The sequence below is a fragment of the Ipomoea triloba genome, chromosome 13 (genome assembly GCF_003576645.1).
Source record: "Ipomoea triloba cultivar NCNSP0323 chromosome 13, ASM357664v1".
Lineage (NCBI taxonomy): Eukaryota > Viridiplantae > Streptophyta > Magnoliopsida > Solanales > Convolvulaceae > Ipomoea > Ipomoea triloba.
The window spans coordinates 30,096,890-30,115,421 of record NC_044928.1 but is presented as its reverse complement, the minus strand read 5'-3'; the positions used below and the strand labels follow the sequence as shown (position 1 = coordinate 30,115,421).

The following is an 18,532-nucleotide window of genomic DNA, read 5'->3' as shown; positions in this document are numbered from 1 at the left end:
CTCAATACCCCTCATCCGATGCTTATTTCCAGAAACCATCAATCATGCTGCATCAAGTTTGTGTCTTGATAAATACAAAAACAGGTCATTTATGTCGTCGATCAACATTTAATCTTATTTTCAATGACAACGAAATAAAAGACTGATTCATGAGATCTAAAATATAATCTGACAAAGTGGAAGACAAAAAGTGGAAATTTTTTAAATCCTGTTGGGGATAGGAACAAGAAGGCTCCTACCCGTCACATGACAATTTCACCCGAACCTAACAGGGTGTCTGATTTTGCGTTCTAATGGGAATAAAGGTAAAACTCAAGGCTGGCGCTGGACCTCTAAGACTAGTGAAGGATCCGCACCTTGTTGAAGCTCTCGCAATAAAAGAAACTTTATCCTGGCTGAAGAGTGAGAGGTGACAGATAGTACGTGTCCGATCAGATTGCCAACAAGTGTGTCGGTTTTTTAACGACCTTCCCTCGGATCGATCATATACTAATTTTATTGTTAGGGATAATCTTAGAATATTGTCTAATTTTCAGGCATATACCATTAGACATGTTAATAGATAGTAAACGTGCAGCTCACACGTTAGCTCGGGCTGCCCATACAAACACTGATGTTAACATTTGAATTAGCTCACCCCCTCGGCCCTCACTGTAATCAAGCTATGAGTAATTGATTTGTTTTTTTTTTTTTTTTCAAAAAAAAAAAGGTAAAACTCAAGGAAGGGAGATGAACAGTTCTACATAACCATAACCTTAATATCTCCAAGTAGGTGGTCTCATCTTTCCAACAATATATGTTCTATACTCACATATTTCAGCTCAATAATATCAATATTCATATTGCAGGATCAAGATTCATCAGAACTAGACTACTCAAGTACTCAACCACCCAGATTTACAGAGACATTATATTAAAGCAACATATTCAACTGAATTCATGGCTCAAAACCATTATCCCAGATTGCGATTGAGGTTGCTTTTATGACAAAACAGCACAGTTTCTGATTACTACTACTTTTTCTAATTGAATATTCTGTAGAATTGAATGTCACTGCTACTTCCTATCGATTTTGCTGGAGCACAAACTAGTATTTTATAAGAGCTTTGCTAGTTAGATGTCAACTCGGGTAAATATGTAAGTTTAGATAATAAAGATCCGAGAACTGAATATAGGGATTGGGGATTATGATGACAAGATAAAAGAAGTGACTTTCTATACCGACTTGATGGATTTTGCGTGATCTGTGCAGCTGTGTTCTTCATCGTCGAGGGAGCGATTCAAGTGGTTTGGCTTTGATTTTCGAAATCCCTTGCCTTATCATATGATCCATGGTTGTGCAGTGTCCTCTTCAAGATAGGGTTCGGCTCGCAATTAACATAACTTTCTGAAGCTCGTCTGCAATTCCCTGCAAGAATAGCGGTTTACAGATGACGCCATTCATCCCGACCTGAAAGCATCTTCCACGGATGCTGGCATCGTTGTTCGATGTTAGGGCAACGATCAGTGGCCAGTTACGGCTTTTGAACTTCCGGATTCTCATGGTGACTTCGAACCCGTCCAGATCAGGTAAGTGAAGATCCAAAAGCACGATTTGGAACGGGGATATTGTAGTGCCGAGACAGCCTAAGCATTCGTATCCTGATGAAACCGAAGAAACGATGCATCCAAGTTTCTCTAGCATACGGCGGGTTACTGCTCTGTTCACATCATCGTAGTCAGCTAACAGAACATTGAGCCCGGGGAAAAGAGAATCTGAGTGCGTCCGGTTGGAAGAATCACCATATTCCGATATGCCTATGACGACCGAGGGTCTGAGTTGAAATCCCAGAACAACAGCCATGACTTGTTGATCAAAACCCATAGGATTCGGGGATACCCAAATGTCTCCTTGCATTAACTGCCCACGCATAAATACAGTTAAAACGATGGCAGTTAATTAAAAACGAATGAACATATAATTGAAACATGTGTTCCATTTCAACTAAAAGTCTAAGCTGATAGTTAGATTGAACATTTATGTTTATATATTATATATGCTCAACACATACGAATCGGGATATTGATCGGGTAATCTTAATTTACACATGAAGAAAGGATCTTGCAACAATTAGTACAACAGTACGAGAATATTGTTATAACGGGAAAGATATATACCTGAACTAGCTTTTTGCAGACACTGAAGCTCAAGCTTCCCTCAAAATCCTTTCCACAATATTTCTGATTAGGATTCAAGACTTTGGATGTTGTGTGTTCGGGTTGAGAATTGTTTCCATGTACCCCAATTTCAAATCTGACAAAGACATTCTCACGGGATGAGTTTGATCGCCAAGTTCTCCAACCTAAATCGTTTCCTCCCTGACTAGACCTTTCGGGCACTACATGAAATTTAAGGCACCCTCCGTTGCTGTTCTTCAAGAGATTCCCGACTACATGGAGAATAACCTGGAAAGCTCGTCTTTCGTCTCCCATAACGTGATTAGGCAGGGATTTGTCGACTTCAACGGAGAATTCGTAACCCTTGTAAGCACAGATGCACTTGGCAACACAGACCGCCTCTTTTATCATAGAATGTAGCTCGAAGCACCGAGTCTCGAGTGGGAACTTTCGGTTGTCTTTTGTTGAGCAATCCATCACGTCGTTTATTAGGTTCGAGATAACATTGCTGGTTTTCACCGTTGCGTTTATAAGAAGATGCTGCTCGCTGTTTAAGTTCTCGTCCTCCTGCAAGATCGAGAGAAGGCCAAAGATCGAGTGCATAGGCCTTCTCATCCCGTTGCTCATGACCATCTGAAACGCGTTTCTTGCTTGATTCGCCCTCAGTGCGCCCTGCTGCGCTTGCTGCAGTTCTCGATTTTGCTCCGCTAATTTGTCCCTCATATGCTGAGACTCCTCGAGCACGGCAGCGTGGGATATAGCCACGGTAACCTGATTGGCAACGACCTTTACTATTTCAATCTCCTGGCTGCCCCAAGATCGGCCCTGTCCAGACGGGAGGACTAAAACCAGAATAGCATAACAAGCCGGGACAAGCTCGGGCGTTCCGCCTTTAAAATTAGCAACCCTCAGCATCGGCATCCTTATCGCAGCCACGCATCCCGGCTCGCTACTCCTTCCACTACTCGCAGCAGCGAGGGGCGACGAAGGCTCGAGTAGTTTCACTTCGTCGCTGGCCTTAATTTCTTGTACATCGGTGTCGAGTATTGGAATCAAGAAGTCATTCACGTCCGAAAAGTTCCTCTCCCTCACCTCGTGAGTCAGGTTCATTACTGTTCTGTCCTGATTGGGCATCCAAATAGCGCAGTTATGTAAACCCAACGTCTTCGACAGCTCACTCAGAGTCGTCTCGAGTATTGTGTCTCGATCGAGTGACTTGCGGATTTCTTGGGTGAGCATCCGGACGTGCCATCCCGCTTCTCTCTGCTTCTTTATTAACCCAACTTCCCGACCAAGATCCCACGCCTTTTTCTTGAGCATAAGCTCCCTCACCTTCACCTTGAGCAGCAACGGGATGAGGCTGATAAGGGTTATGGCAGTGGCAAACGAGACCATGGCAGTGAGGACTTTGAAAACCGTAAGGGCAAGCATAAGCTGAAACGAGTGTTGGCCATAATAAGTCCAACCGTTGAGCAGATGGGTCATCCCGCAGAGCACAATGAACGCGATAAACTCAAAGAGCACCAATTTGAACGGAACATTCGAGCAGCTGATGAAATAAATGAGCTCAATCGGGATGGAGAAATACGCCACCGCAATCAAAAAGTCGCTAACTTTTTGGCACTCCAAAATGTTCTCGATGCTCCAAAACCCCTCGTACTCACAATTACACCGAGCAAAGCCATTATCGGCTGCTGCTATCGCAATGTGGACAGACAAAACCAACAGCTTCAACACCGACATCCTCAACATCGTACCTATTGTCCTACATTCCTTAATCCATTTCATCGAACTCAGCAGTGCCACCCGAATCAATCTCAACGAAAAACTTCATACCTGCCCCCCTGTCAATCTAAAACCTTCCTAACACTCAATTCACTAAAGATTTCATTCACACATACAAAACAAACAAACAAAAACAATTAAAATGTTTAATGACTAGCAACTATATATGTAACTGCACTTATACAGTTATACACAAACACCAAAGGTTAAGATTTGCAACTATCCAAGCAATCAAACATCTTCACCACCAAAGAATCTGAGAATTGATACATCAAGTCATCAACTACCCATGAACACAAAAGATCAATTTTGAGCAACCCTAATTAAACTAATTATATAACAATAATAATAAACAAATGTGAATGGCATCCAACAAACAACCTATGACCCATCTCCCTAAACTCAATCATGAATTAGAAAAACAGAACCCCAAAATCAGAACCAAAACCTAGATAAGAAAAACAAGATCTTTATGCAATTTCCCAGTGAGAAGAACAACAAAATCATAACAATGTAGAATAAAGATTGAATCTTTACCTGAAATCCTGACATCCCCACTTGAAATTGGAAGACCAGAACAAACCCCAATCATATCCACTCCTCAGATCTTATCTTTCACCCCCACAACATTCACACACACATACAAATGCATACACAAACCGGGCACCACATTAGCACCCGGTTTCTGCACTCCGAGCTTAGCAGAGCAGCCCAAAAATGGGGGTTTTATTCACTCCCTACCCATCAAAGATGCAGTTCCCATATAACCAACCATAAATACACATAAATATTATATTTAGTACACATGAATACAAGATTCAATGTTTTGTTTATGTCATTCTCCAAGATTTCACCTAAGCTCTTATGTTATGTAATAAATACTGTACTATGTTATACTAGTGTGTGTATATATATATACATATATATATAGAGAGAGAGGCAGAGATAAAAGGAAGCAAAGAAGGAAGGGGAAGGAGAGGGGAGAGGGAGAGAGAGAAAATCTAGGGGGAGAGAATAGGTGGGTCCCACATACTTACATGAAGAGAACTTGGACGCACTTTTGCTATAAAACGTCCTATTCAGCCTCCCAATAAAATGTGATTTAATTTATTTATTAATTAATTTACTCTCTCTCTCTCTCTATCTCTCTATCTCTCTCTATATGTACATAAGAAGGTGTGGCGTGTTGGTAGGGAGGAGATATTAGCCAACGTGGCCATTACCGATATAGCATGCTCAGCGGCGGCGCGTGCTGCACACCTGTTTAGGGTGGCAGGAAGGACTCCTGTTGAGCTGGAATTCTAGGTGTGGTGTATGCTATCACATGTAAATGTATTTTTCTTGTGACAAAAAGAAAATTTTAATTTAATGTGTTATCACATGTATTTTTCTTATTTTTGTATTTAATTTAAAGAAATTTTGGATTTTAATGTTTGGGTTAACATGTTGAGTGGGGTGTGATCTAGCCTCAATATCAAACGACTTTATTACTTTACGATTGTATTTGAAATAAAAAAAAAATGTCGGTAATGTAAAGTACACGTGTAAATGTATATTTCCCTCTTCGATCTCTTCCATCTCATCCATATTCTATGTTGTGCACGACCATAACGCTCAGTACTATATGGGTGACAACGTTGCTTTTACAAGTTTGCACTATATGCAAAATCGCTTCTAAAATAACAACAATATATTCTACAACATAGGGTACGGTGTACATGCAATCAATTCTCTATTTATATCATCAATAATTAATTTTCTTACACTGCGACATACATAGAATTTTAAGTAAAATTTTGAAAAAGAATATAATCATCATGGTATGGTAAGATCGAGTATATTTTAGAAGAGCTAAATAACAAGTATAGGTCATTCAAGACTTTGGCCCTGTTTGGTAAATGACTGTTAGCTGATTAAGTTAGAATGATAACATTAGTTGATTGTATATAAATATGTTTAGTAAATTAGCTGTTAGCTGATAGTTGTTTAGCATAATCTATTTTCTTAAAAAGTTAATTGAAAAAGTTGCTTTGAATAATTTTTTTATTTTTATATTTTAGAGTTAAAAAAACTGATTAACCAAACACTTATAAATGTTAATGAATTTATATATATATATATATATATATATATATATATATATATATATATATATATATATATATGCCATTGTAAATGAATCAATAAGACAATATGATGCATGACTCAATTTAATTTATTGTGACAAGGTTGTAATGGACATGGAGGAGTTAAGAAGGACCACATCCAACGGACTAATAGTTAGCATAGAGACACTCTCCAATAAAGTACAAGTTAGGACAGAAACACCACACCCAAAATAGGATGGAGTCTACTAAGCTGAGTTGAGCATTATGTCCCACCAAGTACTCCCAACCCAACTAGGAGATATTTAATTCAAGTAGCTGTCCAATGGGTCTTCTAGCTAGTATATTTTGATTTCCCAAAAAAACTTGATAACACATACTTACGTTAAGTCCGTATTGTAATTCTAGCCGACAAGCGACTACACGAAAGTAAACTAGTATAGATCGCAAATAGTTTGCCAGTTCAAACCGAAAAAGCTAATAAACAACTCCCATAGAGATTGAACTTAAAACTTTGTGATTACCAGGTCAAATGTATAACTAGCTAGCATACCTGAGAATTCTCTTTGTAAATAACACTCAGATGAAAAACTTAATATTTATGACAATCGAAAAGGGGACGGGAATTTAAAATTGTTATTTGAGATCATATCTTCAAATAATTTCTTGATCATAATTAATAAGTAGACTACTAATGCAAATCAGGTGTTCAATTCTCCTCGGGTTTGAGTGAATGGGCAAGAAAGCTTCTATGTTGTATGCAAAAAGAAAAGCAAAAAAAGTGTTTAGTGGGAAATGGGAGAAGGGGAAGTTTAGAAAGTGAAAGGGCACCTTTTGTTACTTTATGCAATTATATATGCATCTTTGCCTAATTGGTACAATGTGAAATGGAGAAGAAGAAGGAAGAAACAAAGCACGTGCATAACAAATTTAGACACAAATGACTAAATGAGGCTCCCAATACACACACCTTATATAGTATGGAAGTAACAACCACATGCACACATTGAATTATAGCCCACTCCAATTACTTAAACCACATATACTATTGCTTCTTGGCATGCTTTCCTTCTCTCCCACTTTCACTTGATGGAAATTTGCTTTACCTTTTTTCCTCTTTCATGGAAAAGGACCACCTACAAGAATATTTTTTAATGGGAAAAAATGACGCTTTTGACCTCAAATTATATTTTCCGTTGATATTTTTAAAAGTTACCTAGAAATTCTCGTCCATTGTAAAAAGTGCAATGTATAATGTTAAAAGTTGCACGGTGAAGTTTGGCAATAATTATAATAATGTCACCATATTTCGTTTTTAAATGATCTTATCCATTCGATTTTTACAGATGTAAGGCTAAGATTAGTTCTTAATTTTCTCTTAAAGACATGTTCTCACTTGAACATAGACATATATATGTTTGAGTTCATATGAGAACCATGATGCATTAGGTGAGAACCTAAGGATTACTGCATGATGCAGGTGGAGACTCTAGAGTAGTTGTGTCTGTATTCATACAATTTTCACGTTGTTCACTAAGTCATGGTTCTGATATGATCCTCAATATAACACAAATCATGTGTTATTGGCTTTGTTAGATGTATAAGAAACCATATGTAGTAATATTGTAGATCTAAATAATAAAACGGTTTTCCAACAATTTATAGCATTACCCTTAACTATAATAACTGAACCAAGTTAAATATACTTAAATTTTATTTTAAAGAGAGATTAAATTAATTTTTTTTATGATAGATAGTTTAATCTCAACTTTTCTCTTTCTTTTTTTTTTTTTTTTTTTTTTTGATTTATTAGTTTTCCTGCATAAAAACCCTGTCTTATCTGAGAACTTTTCCTAAACTTATAAGGTCATATCATGTAATTGTCTGAATCACGTCTTGTTGGATGAATGCGAACACTTCAACTTTGCAAACATTAATCTCTTCTGATTAGAATAAATTCTTTAGCAAAAAAAAATGTCATTAATCTGCAACAGAAACTACACATTATTGGCTCATGTTTCATAAATATCTCAGAAATATGTGATCAATCTCCTCTCACTGTTAGTAGATTCCTTTTTGTGTTTGATGTCAATCCAATGAGAGGTCAGATAATGATTTTCATTTCTCTCTCGTTGCTTTTTTTTTTTTTTTTTTGGTATTTATCCACGCTTGTTTTTCAAATTCAATTTTATTTTTTCAGAATTATAAATGTTGGTTTTATGGGGTTGGCTCAACATAATATATATATAAATAATGTTTACCACTAATAAGTGTATCTAATTAAATTATGTTAAGATAATATGTAGATGGAGAATAAATAAGATAGATACCGATAGGTATAGTAAGAGAAAATTGTAATGAATATAGTTATAGTGGTAGGTAGATAAATAAGTATACGATAATTTGTCAATTTCTGACGAACCAAAAGTGGTCATAAATAACATTATGAATCTAGACATATCTCTTGGTGGCTTAAAATTAGTTTCTTTATACCACTAGATACTTCTATGTAATAACATGTAAACCATACAGGAGGTGTAATAAATCGCAAAAAAAAAATATGTGCGACAAATTCGACTGAGAGAGTATTGACAATAATCAAACTCGTGATTTTCAGATATGAAAAACATTCTTCAATTCACCCACTCCGCCACTCACTCCTTTCAAACTTTACAAATGTTGTCTCGTTGATACATAAGTGATTGTACAAAGTAATTTTAATAGGAAAAATCTCACTTTTCCGAACATTATTATGGAGTGGGCTTGAATTGAATGACAAAATAAAAAAATAAAAAAATAAAAAAAATAAGAAGTTATTTTTGTGATTCAAACATGTATGGATACAATGCATTAAAATACAGTAACATAATAATAATATAATGTTGACAAAAGCCAAAGGTACGGTGCTAATTGAAAGATTGTTTATCCTCCAATTAAGTGATGATCTATAATTCAATTCAATTAATTGTCATCATATCCTTCATTATCCATCATTATCATTATCAACAATTAATTTATGTAGAAAAGAAAGGAATACCATGATCCATGGGATTCGATTCTGCCCATAGGCTTAGCTAGTGGATGGACTTACTAAATAAACAAATTAAATGCTAACTATTATAAATAGAAATCGATAATGACCACGAGAAAGATTCACGATCAACGAAGGCTATTAAAAGCATGTTGTAATTGGATTGTCTTTGCAGTATTAGGTTGCTGATTATTATAATTAAAAATTGATAGTTACCACAGAGAAAGATTCACGATCAACGTAACGAAGGTTATTATGAGCATGTTGCAATTGGATTGGCTTTGCACTATTAGGCATGTCCATTGCAAGCCAATAGATGTGCAGATTAGGTGGCGTAGTCGGCTATCTTCTTCTTCTTTTTTTTCTTTTTTTTTTAGTGTTACAGACTCTATTACAATGTAGTATCTGCCCATATATACTTTTTCAACCTAAAAAATCAATGCTCCATTGAAATTTAAACATGAAACTTTCTATTTAAAAGAGTCACAATTATGTCGTTTGATCAGTCTTTGGTGGCGTATTACCTCTTTATTAGCAAACACATGTTGTCGGCGTAATGTGGCTTAGAGCCACTGCACGTAAATTATTTTTCTTTTTGTTTCTTTTCTCAATATTAAAAAATGATATATATTATATAGTGACAATTTTATAATTAAAGTAAAACAATAATTATATATTACAAAATATTGACCAACAAATTAAAAATACTATTAGCTGATAAATATCTTTCCATTGCCTTTTTGACTTTATCATATGACCACTCATGCCATTGGAAGAATTTTCTTTCTTGAGAATATTTAAGGGAAAATATCACTTTTTGGTTCTTTTCTTCGGAAAATAGCTGAAAAGGTTTGATCTATCTCAATAATTTCTGTTAATTGATAAGCACACTATTAATACAATTATAAAGTAAGAAAATTAACACACAAAAAAAAGGTTTATGGGCATGGTAACACGAGCCTTTAACCTGAGTTATGAGAAGATTAAGATGGTAAAATAGTTAGCGAGCTATTATATAGGAGCATGTTTTATCTAATACACACATTCGAATAGTGACGGTAAATTTTTATTGTCACAAAAAAAAAAATCTTTTCATTAAGTTTAAAAAATTCTTTAATATTTGATGTTTGTATGAATTATGAACCAAATTTTACATGACTCACACATTATATGTCTAATGTTATACATTTTCTCTTTGTGACGAAAAGGTGAAATCGCCCGTCCCAAGTGCCCCCACACCCCGTCTCTATAGTTTGTAGAGGGGTAAATCATGGTGACTCAGTTGACTTGATGCGGAGAGAAGAAAAGGGCGAACAGAGGAGAAGGGAAAGGAAGAACTGTATTCTGTTTCATTAGTTACAACTTGTACACGCATGGTGAATATAAATGTGGGTAGATGACGGTTGTAACTGATATGGAATATAGAGATTACAAGAATGCCCTTAGTTACTATTATCTAATATGACTAATATAGGCAAATTTTTTGTTCACTGCGCACAAGAAAGGTATACACTTTTCTCTTCAATTCGTGACGCAACCTTGTATTTTGAAAAAGAAATATTATAAACAACGTTGCTACACATCATTTCAAAAGGTGAAATCGCCTATCTCAAGCACCCTCTGTTTTTCCCGAGGCCCTCTTCGCTTGGACTTTACTCGTCGGGCTTAATGACCTATAGTTGTGGTGTGAAATTGTCCATGCATGCCAATATATATTATGGCCTTCGTTTAGAGGCGAGACCGACAAATCAAATCTGCAAAAAACTTGGGATTTGCTTTTGAATTAAGATTTGTTCCGTACTTAATTCAAGCAAATCTAGTGGTTGGGCGGCTAAAAACAGCACAGCAGGCAGGAAGGTGGGTCGAATTGAATGAATTTTTTCATCTTTCAAATGGATCATGTCGTATATAATGTCGTCCGTTTCAACTTCTTCACCATGTTTGACAATTCGCCAAATGTATTTATTTTCATCTAACAAAGTGTATAAGATGTATATATATAAATAAAATATAAATGATGATGTGGTTAAATGTACGTTAAGAGCATCTATAATAGTGAAGTTTTTTTTTTTTTTTTTTTTTTTTTGTAATTATTGAATAGTTTTTTTGTAAGTGTGATTATGAAAGGAAAAAAAATGAGAGGGGAGGAAAAACAAAACAAAGCAAATCTGATTTAAAAAATAAAAATAAAAAGTATTTGTCAATGCGCATCAGAAGCATCTAACGCGCCCGCTGGACGCACTTGTTGCAACCATGCGAGCGTGGCATGGCAGGCTTTGGAATCCGTGAGCTTCATTTACTGTTCCAAAAACCTCTTTTTGCATACCAACTAAATTCTTCTCGCTCTTCATTTCTATTTCATCTATGTGTGTATTTACTGTTCCAAAAACCTTGAAAATCCACTGCTAAGGATGCTCTAATAGGGCATCATCAATAGTGAGGTTTTTGGATCGATTTTTGAGGTGCCAACTAGGAAGGAGAGGAAGGAAAGAGAAAGAAGGAAAAATGAAAAAAAAAATTGGAAAACCAAAAAAAAAAATGAAGCAAATTAACCCGCCTGGGTGCATTGGTTGCACTGCACGCGACCACATGCAAGGCATATTTGCACATGGTGGGACCTAAGTAGTATTGATTTAATAAAGATTATTTTCGAAATCTACGAGAGGTGTGACTAAGATAATGTATGTTTCTTCTAACTAATTAACTCTCATGAGGCTGTGCTTTGCCACCCCTACCCCACACAAACATAATTATCACCTTGAATATATAATATCATATGCTCAAAATATATATATCATACGATTTTCCTTATATCAACTCTAATTCTAATAAACCTTGTTGGCTTGTTCACCTAGTCACATTTAGCCAATTTAAAAAATTAATAACCCATTCATCTCCCCCATCCAAAACTTTCTAAAACCGGAAAGTAAATTAAAAAACTATAGCTTATGCTAGAGTTGTGTTAAAGTATTACCTACCCATCTTCAAAGGTATATATAATATATATAAGATAATGAGGGTCAGCAGGGTACATAAAGTGGTACGGCCGAATCGTTAATTTAATCGAAGTATACAAGAATATGTGTCGTCTTTTAGCGTAGATCGAGTTTATTCATTTAGGAAGGTTCGTGAACATGAATTCCTATGTATTAAAATTATATTAAAGTTCTTTTCTTTGCCTAGGACAAGGACCTGCAAACAAACGACAACCCTAGCTAGATATATAGCTAGTGCACTTAGTTGGATGTGTTCGATTGAAGTTTTCTTTCACACATTTATGCATTGGATAAATCTTGTTTCTGTATAATAACTTGTAAATTAATAAGAGAATTATTGAAAATATGAAATTATGAATCACATTATTGCGATATGTGCATAGGCAATGAATCTTACAAATATTGATGGTGTTTGGTAAATTACTGATCAGTCAATAATTAAATACATGACAGTTCATGTGTCGTACACACTCAGATCTACATGTATTTTACATATGTATCCTCTTAAACACATCTATACTTTATTTATTAATTCACCTAAGTATTTGTTTAACTTATAAGAGATTTTTTTTTTTTCAATTCAAAACCTCTTGTTTCACAAAATTTGATAGACTTTTCAAGAAAAATGAACTTTTATTTGCTAGTGATGGTTTTAATTAACTTGTCTATCAAGCATGAGACCTCTTAAACGAGGCTGAAAGATCAACCTCTATTTAAACAATTTTGATCGTGCATGTGGCCATATGAGTCTCATTAGGTATAACATTATTTAGTACGGAGTATATGCTGATCAATAATCAATTTTTACAATCGTAGTAATGAGAAAAGAATAAAAACAAGATAAGAACTTAGTGTTGCTGGTAAGCGACTTGCTAATACCACTATAAAGTCGAATAATAAGTGATTCTTGTATACATGTGTTATGTTAAAGAGTTATAGGTAGACGTTTTAGTTTTTACTGAGTAAATTAAAAGCGAAACTTCGAGGGTGCAATCTATATCGAATTTGGATTAATTTTATAATTGTGGGATATTAGAAGATGCTATAAGTAATACTCCGTATATATTATAAATAAATAACTGGTCCAATAAACTCTAATTAATTAGGCCCAAGAAGAATAGTTTAGTATAAATCAAACTTACACCGACCCAGTAGCTTGCAGTTCACCTACATTAGAATGAATCTAGTTAAGGCCCAATAGGCAATAGCCAGCATCTTTAACCATTTGTCAGATTTCAAGTTTCAACACAACAATTTTTATTTTTTTTTAAAAGTAAATTTGAATTTGAATTTTATTATTTGAAAGAGTCTAATTTACTATCAAATTATCAATGCTTCAAGTAATCACTGTATTTCCATTGAAAGGGGTAATTTATCGAGTGGTGAAGCATAATTATCATATTAGAATGTTACGAGTTTAGTTCTTGCATATTCTTTCTCGGTTGAGCTTGTCATAAAAAGTTTTCGTAATGCAATTTACTTCTTATTTATGATTTGAGGGTAATTTGATAGAGGCTTACACTATCACACATATAAGTTCATGGTTTTTTCCTTTCAAATTTTAATATAAAAATCCTTTTTGACTACCATATTGAATGCATTAATGAATTGATCAAGCACCCATAACCCAAACAAATACTCTATCACGTACCGGGAACAAATCTTGTGACATTCCGTCAAGAAGAGCCACCGAGGTACCAATTGAGTACAAGATGTTTAGCGCAATGCAAGCTTTTAATTTAATTGCAAAGTCATATAATCAATTCTTATTTGTTTATGTGCATCATGTTAAAGAGCTATGCATCTTTCATGAGTTAGATACCGTTCCAGCGTATCTAGTGTTAGTTTCTCAAACTGTCACAATATCGTCTAGTATTGATTATAATCGAATCTAGATAACAACTAAATCGATACCAGGAACCTAGGTTTTTTGTAGTGAACCTAGATAGCTATTAGAAAATGGATCTTCTTAGTTGTGATGATGAAGAAAACTCTAGCAAGGATAAAGCATAGGGAAAGATTAAAAGTAAAGACAGGAGAGTGATGAATTACTAGCTTAGGATGCGACACTATGCAATTTAATTTTATTGCAAAATACATTTTTCCTTTCCAAGGAAAACAAAAAATAAGAATCTCGAACCATATATATACAAAAATATAAGTCATGATCGAGGAAAAGACTAAGAGATGTTGAAGTTAAGATTCAATTCCTACAATGCAGACGATGATGAATAACTAGAATGAAGCTTCAATGTAACACCTCGGAATATCCCATAAAACTTTAATTTGCTCAGACATTGATGCTGCCCACAAATATACATCCAAAATGGCAACAAGTTTATATTATTACTATGAAATGGGTAAAAAACCTAAGATTGTATGTTACTAGTATGGTTTTTAGTTGTTCAAGAAATTCGAAAAGATGAAACATTTATCATTGCCCCAAAAGCTATTCTTTATAACGGCATAATAATCAACAGTTCAACATTATATTTTAATGGCAGATGGTGAATTTGGCTGTTGAAGCCACTACCCAACAATCCCCTCCCAACATCTACCAACCTCAACTATTGCACAACACGCTTTCAATGGGGAAAAATATTCAAAAGCATGACCTACTCTGATACCAATTGTCAGATCAAACACTTATTATTACGCCAAAAACTATAACTAATTAATAGTGAATGCATGTGTACTTCTATTTCTTTATACTTGCGTAGAAGTCAGCAATCACGTTTCAATGGCAAATTTAGACAGAAATGAAGAATTTGATTAAAGAGAAATAAGGGTGATATATGAAGTACATGCACCATTACTTGGAAACATATGAAGTATTCCATGGAGAACAATCCAATGAAGATAATGTTATTCGAAGCAAAAGAGTAACAAATCTCTAGACTTCCCCAGAACATACCTCTTATCCTCTAGCTACCACTTGAAAAAAATAAGGTTGTTTTGTGGGTTGAAGATTTAGTTTACCGGTATTTGTGACGTCCTAGACGGAGTTCCAAATCCACCTCATCAGTAGTTTCCTCCTCGTCATCATCAGATTCTTCCTTTCTCCCTTCATCTTCATCATCGTCTTCCACGTTTGAAGGGCCCACTCTCAGGCTAAGATCATTATTAGCACCCATGAAATCTCCGTACCTCATCGTATGATGATAATAAACTTGTTGGTAGCTAGGGTTTGACGGAGGCGAGTAATTAAACTGGTAACTCAAATGGGCTGTCGCCCAGTCCGCCCTTGGATCAGAATAGTTGGATTTTTTTGGAGGAGATTGTTGTTGTTGATGATGAGAGATGTTGTTGTTGTGCTTGGCGGCCTTTAATTTGTCCTTTCTATGAATGTTCATGTGGCCGCCGAGAGCTTGAGCGTTAGTGAAGCCTCGCTTGCAGAAAGCGCACTCGTAAGACCGGCCGACACCCACGTTGTCTTCCGGCCGGTGGTCGGAATCCTCGCTCGACGTGTCGGAGGTGTTGCTGGCGGCGTACTTGTCGACTTCCATGTTGAGATATCGCTACAAGGGATGGATGGAGTGATATAATTTCTAGGTTGGGATAACAACAAGAGGGATTGAGCTGATGATCTGAGCAAAGTTGTCTTAGTCCAAGGAGATTATTATATGGTTTTTTGGGAAAATTAAGGGAAGAGATTCCTCGCACAAGCAGCTCAGATCAATTGATTCTTAAGTGATAAATTATAGATAATTAAAAATACAAAATTAACCGCGAATAGGTATACTTATAGTACGCACCCGACACCGGTCCTTCTCGCCTAATAGGTCGTTGAGTCCGCCATCACATTTTTTAGAGGCAAGGTGCATGCTAGACCTTTACTGACCTTAGCCCTACAATCCCTTAGCCACCAGCCTCCAATTGATGGATTTGGCCCTTTACCGGCCTATGCTTAACAATCCCAACAATTCCCCCGATCTGATATCACTTGTTAAATTAAGCGTTTACCACTACACCAAATGTTATATAACTGATAGCGAATGTGCAACTTTGTTTCCTTAGACCTCCATAACATTTTCGAGATGTAGGTGCTGAATTTGACCCTTTACTGACCTCCGTCTAACACTATATTTTAACATTCACTATCTCGTGAACATATATTTTGTTCAAAAGATGGTGATGATGATGATATAATGTTGGGATTTTCTTGATGTATTTAACTATCATCCTGCCGGCTTGGCGACGTTGCTGCGTAAGGGAAGAGACCACACGTGCTGTGACCATAGACTTGTCTTCATCACCGATTGTCTTCATCCAGTTAACGGTTTGTGTAAACAATGAATTGAAGTTTCATTGTATTATCACCAAGAATCATGTGGTTAAGTTTGTTCTTGATTTCTTTATGGGATCTCATTGAGGTTTTAGATTCATGTCCTGCCATATATATTGTGTTGTTGGTGGAAATGACAAAGGGTGTGTGGCAAATTTTGACGTTGGATTGCGGATATGTACAAGAATTGCAGGCATAAAATAAACCTAGCCTGAATTTGTTTGTGTAATTCAAGATGGAAAGCAACGTTATTTCTCTTTCACTAAATAATTGTATTCCTTTACAAGTTTGGATGAAACCACTCGTGTTTATCACTACTCCAAAAAATGACCGGTTGACTTTATGTGTGACCTGCTCTGATACCAATTGTTAAATCAAGAATTCATTGTTGTACCAAAAAGTATAGCTAATAGTGAATACATAACTTTATTTCGTAGCAGTTAATGTCACGTTTCAATGACAGGATGATGGACTTGACCCTCCAAACCTTTATTCAATAGCCCCCTTCTTAGTCTTTTTTTTTGGTAAATCTATGAGGTGTTATGGGCCTTTCTCTGTCCTTTAATAGTCTGGGACCACCCGACTAATCCCCGCTCGCTCCGGGAGGCACGGGAACTGGCCCTGGGGGAATGTCACTCGTGGGAATCAAACCCCCTTAGTGTTTCTTTCATTTGTAGCCTATAACTACTATGATATACAATCTCATATATCAAATCTATGCCTCCCGGCATTGATCCATTGGATGAGAAATTAATGCATATAGCCCGCATGGGTATCTCAGTTGGTCACATAGGTAAAGTTTAAGAAGAAAGACTATGGAGGCAGGAATTAAGTCTCACCAGCGGCAGTAAGTCAAGATCTGACTTTTGTGTTCAGTTGAGTTACAATAATTTACATCCTCCAAATATTCTATCAGACCGGGGTGTGGGATCCCTTAGGGTTTGGGATTCAACGTTTTGGGAAGAAATCGGTGCATATCGAAATTATGCTGATTGAGAGAGTTCCTTGGCATTTTGCAAAACCGGCCTTAATTACACGTTAATGACCCTTTCCTACCATGGAATTAGTGCTGCTGCAGCCGCGATTGGGATCCTTAATTACTATGTATGCAATCACAACAATAAAAACAATAATATACTTAGTACAAAGTAATAATGTGGACAAATCGAAGTAGAGCATCAATGAATATAACACAAGTGGTCGCTTAGCTGTTTCCACTGTTTTGACTTTTTCATCATCAATGGCTACGAAAGAATTTTCTTTGTTTAATTCATATTATTACTTGGCTCTTAGGTGATCGATGTCTGAAGTTCTTTTTCTTAAATAACTATTTTATAGCTCAAATTATTTTTTAAAAACATTTAATAAGATAGGATGTAGTTCATTACATTTTATCCTAAAGTTATAAACTTATATAACTCGATCACAATGTCATTAAATTGACTTATAGCTCAAAATGATGAACATAAATTACAATTACAGAATTTATATACTATCCCAAATTCGATTCTTGCCAATGTTCTCTCAATTTCTGTGTGATTTGCACGGAGTATTACATATGAACAAGATTCATTTATTCAGTGCATAATCTTGAGGGGTGGATGGCTTTGATATCTGAACTAATCATAAGTTTTTAATACTATTTTATGGCATGGAGGATAAGAATGAATGAAGAAAACAACTAAGCTAGTCTAGACCTAAGCTTTATACATCAAGGAGAATATATACTACAGCTATTACAAGACAATTGGATTGGCTTTGGACTTGGTACGTACTAGGTTAAGAAACTTTCAACTAAGGATTTTGATGATAATAACGTAGGCAAAGAAAATGGTCGGACTGGACCGGTAATACTCCCACATGTACGTACTATGCACACCATATACACATGATTATATTTATGAAAGAATGGGCCAAGACCTTGTGGTCTAGTGGCACCAAGTTAACTATGTGGAATTAGCGACGGATAACTGACATTTTCGTTGCTAAACTAATTAGCAACGGATAAGATTCGTCGCCTTGCTAATTTTTGCGACGCAAATTGTTTCCGAAAAAATCCATTGCTAAACTTAAAATATCCGTCGCTGTTTTTCTCTTGCGACGATACAGAGACGGAATTTGCAAGAAAATAGCGACAAAAAATTTCGTCGCAAAATTTAACAACGAAGTTTTT

The 18,532-nt window shown here is 35.7% G+C and overlaps 2 protein-coding genes across 4 annotated transcripts; both read right to left on the bottom strand.

Annotated features, from left to right (window-relative positions):
• Positions 1–814: 814 nt before the first annotated feature.
• On the bottom strand, positions 815–4,892 carry LOC116001883 (protein EIN4-like). Of its 3 annotated transcripts, none has more exons than XM_031241827.1 (3): positions 4,480–4,892; positions 2,158–4,035; positions 815–1,900 (listed from the first exon to the last, which is right to left on the bottom strand). In XM_031241827.1, the coding sequence occupies exons 2-3, from the start codon at positions 3,943–3,945 to the stop codon at positions 1,352–1,354; spliced, it is 2,337 nt and encodes a 778-aa protein (XP_031097687.1). In that variant the 5' UTR covers positions 3,946–4,035; positions 4,480–4,892; the 3' UTR covers positions 815–1,351. The 3 variants fall into 3 exon arrangements, with proteins under 3 accessions (XP_031097687.1, XP_031097689.1, XP_031097688.1); XM_031241829.1 differs by having other exon boundaries at positions 2,158–4,009; XM_031241828.1 differs by lacking the exon at positions 4,480–4,892 and having other exon boundaries at positions 2,158–4,198.
• Positions 4,893–15,049: 10,157 nt separating this feature from the next.
• Positions 15,050–15,580, bottom strand: LOC116001467 (transcriptional regulator SUPERMAN). Its single transcript, XM_031241338.1, has one exon. The coding sequence runs from the start codon at positions 15,578–15,580 to the stop codon at positions 15,050–15,052; it is 531 nt and encodes a 176-aa protein (XP_031097198.1).
• Positions 15,581–18,532: the final 2,952 nt, after the last annotated feature.

Excerpts from the sequence above, each read along its gene's own strand:
- LOC116001883 (XM_031241827.1), bottom strand. The coding sequence starts at position 3,945 with ATGAAATGGATTAAGGAATGTAGGACAATAGGTACGATGTTGAGGATG. Across the intron at positions 1,901-2,157 it reads TCTGCAAAAAGCTAGTTCAG|TTAATGCAAGGAGACATTTG; the intron begins GTATATATCTTT and ends ATGCGTGGGCAG.
- LOC116001467 (XM_031241338.1), bottom strand. The coding sequence starts at position 15,580 with ATGGAAGTCGACAAGTACGCCGCCAGCAACACCTCCGACACGTCGAGC.